At 46.3% G+C, this 2,935-nt stretch overlaps 1 protein-coding gene across 1 annotated transcript in view; it reads right to left on the reverse strand.

Annotated features, from left to right (window-relative positions):
- Nucleotides 1-1,586, reverse strand: part of LOC105304451 (zona pellucida sperm-binding protein 4) — a 33,407-nt gene extending 31,821 nt beyond the window's left edge. Inside the window, exon 1 of the mRNA XM_011378513.1 lies at nt 1,426-1,586. Within this exon, the coding sequence (XP_011376815.1) occupies nt 1,426-1,586 (161 nt within the window). The remainder of the gene's footprint in view (nt 1-1,425) is intronic.
- Nucleotides 1,587-2,935: the final 1,349 nt, after the last annotated feature.

A 2,935-nucleotide genomic window follows, 5' to 3' on the forward strand; every position in this document is an offset into this window, starting at 1 on the left:
CTATATTGTGAGTCTGTTTTGGATTAGTTTGTCATTTTGTTCTTCAGATTACACATATAAGTAAAATCATATGGTATTTGTCTTTCTCTGTCTGACTTATTTCACTCAACAAAACAACCTCTAGTCCATCTATGTCGTGGCAAATGGTAGGATTTCATTTTCTTAATGGCTAAGTAATATTCCATTGTATATATGAACCGTAACTTCTTTATCCAATCGATCCACAAACATTCTTTAAATATAGGAAATCCGTGATAACTCCAGTTTCAAAATTAAGTCTATTCTTCATGTTTTGTTTCCGGAGTCCGCACTTTGTCACTGAGGTTGACAGTAACACATGCTTTCACATCGGCATCGGTTTCTTAACGAACATCCAATAGACGCATAGTTTTAAAAAATATCGTAAACACTTTATTTGAAAATTTTTCTTTAGATGTGCAAAGAATTAATATTGTGTCAGAAGACCATTTCTTTATGACATCTATTGTCCTATATTAGATAAAGAAATAAAGGGTGTTTTATTGCCAAATCCTCAGCATCGTTAAAGAATGCCCAGTGACTATAGATAATGACTTTCCGAAAACCCTCACTAACCCGAAGAAATAGACCGTAGCCTTGTTAACTTCCAAAAACTTTGGCATCAGTTCCTAGACCCGATGGGACTAGAAATATTGGTTTCTAGAGATTTCCAAGCTATAAAATGCTATATAACAGGCTGTTTGCATGTGTTTGTGAAACCCGGAAAAGTGTAACTACTTGCCTTCCAAACGCCTACTACATTTTCCTTACAGTTTCTCTTTCTTACTTTTTCCTGTAAGTGAAACAAACTGCCAGGCCAGGTGTCTTTCTGACAGTCCTATTGTATCTTAAGTTGGCACCTGACACCTGATGGTGAACTGACATCTGGAGAATCACTTCCTTAACAGAGCAGCAGCCTGGGTGGGCACAGTGTGATGCCAGACAGCCCAGCACAGTCCCGGCCAGGCCACCTACTAGTCACATAACTGCAATCATGTCACTTGATCTCTCTGTCCCTTGGTTTCCTCATCTGGAAATGGGGATGGCAGTTTTACCCACATCTGGCATGTAGGCAATTTCCATAAATATTAGGGTTTTCATTAACATTAGTATTTATTCATAATATATCAGGAGGAAATGGTTCAGCACTTACTCACTTAAAGGAGGTCATGAAGAATACAAAATTGAGAAAATTAGTTTCATATCGTACTCGATCGAGGAAAATAAAATTGAGTAAAAAACGACACTGAATATTGGGCTTTTTGAAAAACGAGAGCATACCTCTAAGACACGTGGTAACTTTTTCTCCGCTCGCTCAGGAAGAGCTGTGCCGAGCTGGCCTGTGTCTAGGCAGGTGATTGAAGCTAAGCGAATGATTCGTCTGATGGAACTGTGGTCAAAACCAACAGTCTGTGCGTGTGCAGAAAGTGCAGAGAGTCATTGCTGGCAGCCTCCTCGGGAGCCGAGGGCAGTGAGCTCAGCTTAAGAGTGGGGACCTGAATCTCCGGTGGAAACTTGAGCCCCCGCAGTGGCTGCGTGAGCCCTGCCTGCGACAGCGCCTCAGCCATCCAGGAAACGTTTAACCGTGGATGCGTCCAGGGTAAACTGCTCTCTAGTCCCCTCGCTTGGATTTATCTAGTTGATGTTTCCAAAACCATCAGTTTAAAGTCTCTCTTCCATACGGAAGTAGCTTATAGAGCTGCCAGAGTCAAGTGCAATGTCTGTGCTTCAGCCCCAACTGGAGTTTCTGGACGAAGCGTCACAACGGAGGTCTGCGTGAGGCCGAAGATCCGCAAAGCACTTTGCTGATTTTTCCAGCTACGAAGATTATGTGTGTGCTTCACGTGAGACTCTATTTTCTGCTTCTGCATGCAAAATGCTGAAATAATATGAAAATAGAAATTAAGATACTAAAAATCTGGCTAGCCCACGTACCCAGAAAAGGACACCGAAAAGACGTTCATGCCTCACAGCATTTTGGGGGGAACGGAATTACATCGTAAGTGAAGCGTAAGGTCACACCAAGTGAGACTCGAGTCGAGGCGACCTGGATAGAGTGTTCATCGCACGTGTACCCCGTGGAGCCTGGGAGCCACGGTGGGTGTCACGAAGACAGGCCCTCTCCCGGGACATTCTGAAGGATGCGGGATGTGGCAGCTGCTGTGGGGGCTTCCATATACCACTTACACTTCGTGCTAACCTCGGCAAGGGAAAGACAAGGGAGCAAGCTCAACACGACAGCATCGGAAGAGAGGGAACAGCTGAGCAGATTAACAGTGAGCATTAAATAAACACGAGAGGCAATGAAGGCTACGCCATCCAGATAAATTACATCCAGTAGGGGATGAATTCCAGGCTGCGCATCACGAGGAAGGTGGGGCTTATTTGGCTCTTTGAGGACGTGAACATTTTGATTAGAAAGGCAGAGAGAGGAAGAGGGGGAGGAGAGAGGGAGGGAGAGGGGAGAGGGGGAGGGCGGAGGAATGAGATGACAGTAATGGATTCCAGGTAGGTGGTAAGGACAGAAAGGCTTCCGAGGTGGGCAGCCTGGTCGCGTTCGGGGGATGGTGCGTGAAGGACTCGCTGGAGCCCGCCGGAGCGGGAGCCAGGCGGTGCACCAGGCGGCGGGTGAGCGAGGTACGTGAAGAGCTGAGCTTTGGGAGGGTTTTGCAGAGGACAGATTTTGGATATAACTTGTCAGGAGTGAAATGGGTTTGGAGATTAGGAGACGTGGCTGAATTCCTGCTCTAACCTGTCCTGTAAGGGGAAGAGCTGGCTGCTTATGACCTCCTGAGCACGACAGAGCTGAGTAGGAGCAGAGGACGGCCAGCTAGGAGTCTGTGGCTGCAGCACGGACGAGAAGAGAAAGTGTTCCAGGCAGGTCCGTGTGGCAGTGGCTGCTGCCCCAGCATCTGTC

The sequence above is a fragment of the Pteropus vampyrus genome, unplaced genomic scaffold, assembly GCF_000151845.1.
Source record: "Pteropus vampyrus isolate Shadow unplaced genomic scaffold, Pvam_2.0 Scaffold342, whole genome shotgun sequence".
In the NCBI taxonomy this organism is placed as follows: domain Eukaryota; kingdom Metazoa; phylum Chordata; class Mammalia; order Chiroptera; family Pteropodidae; genus Pteropus; species Pteropus vampyrus.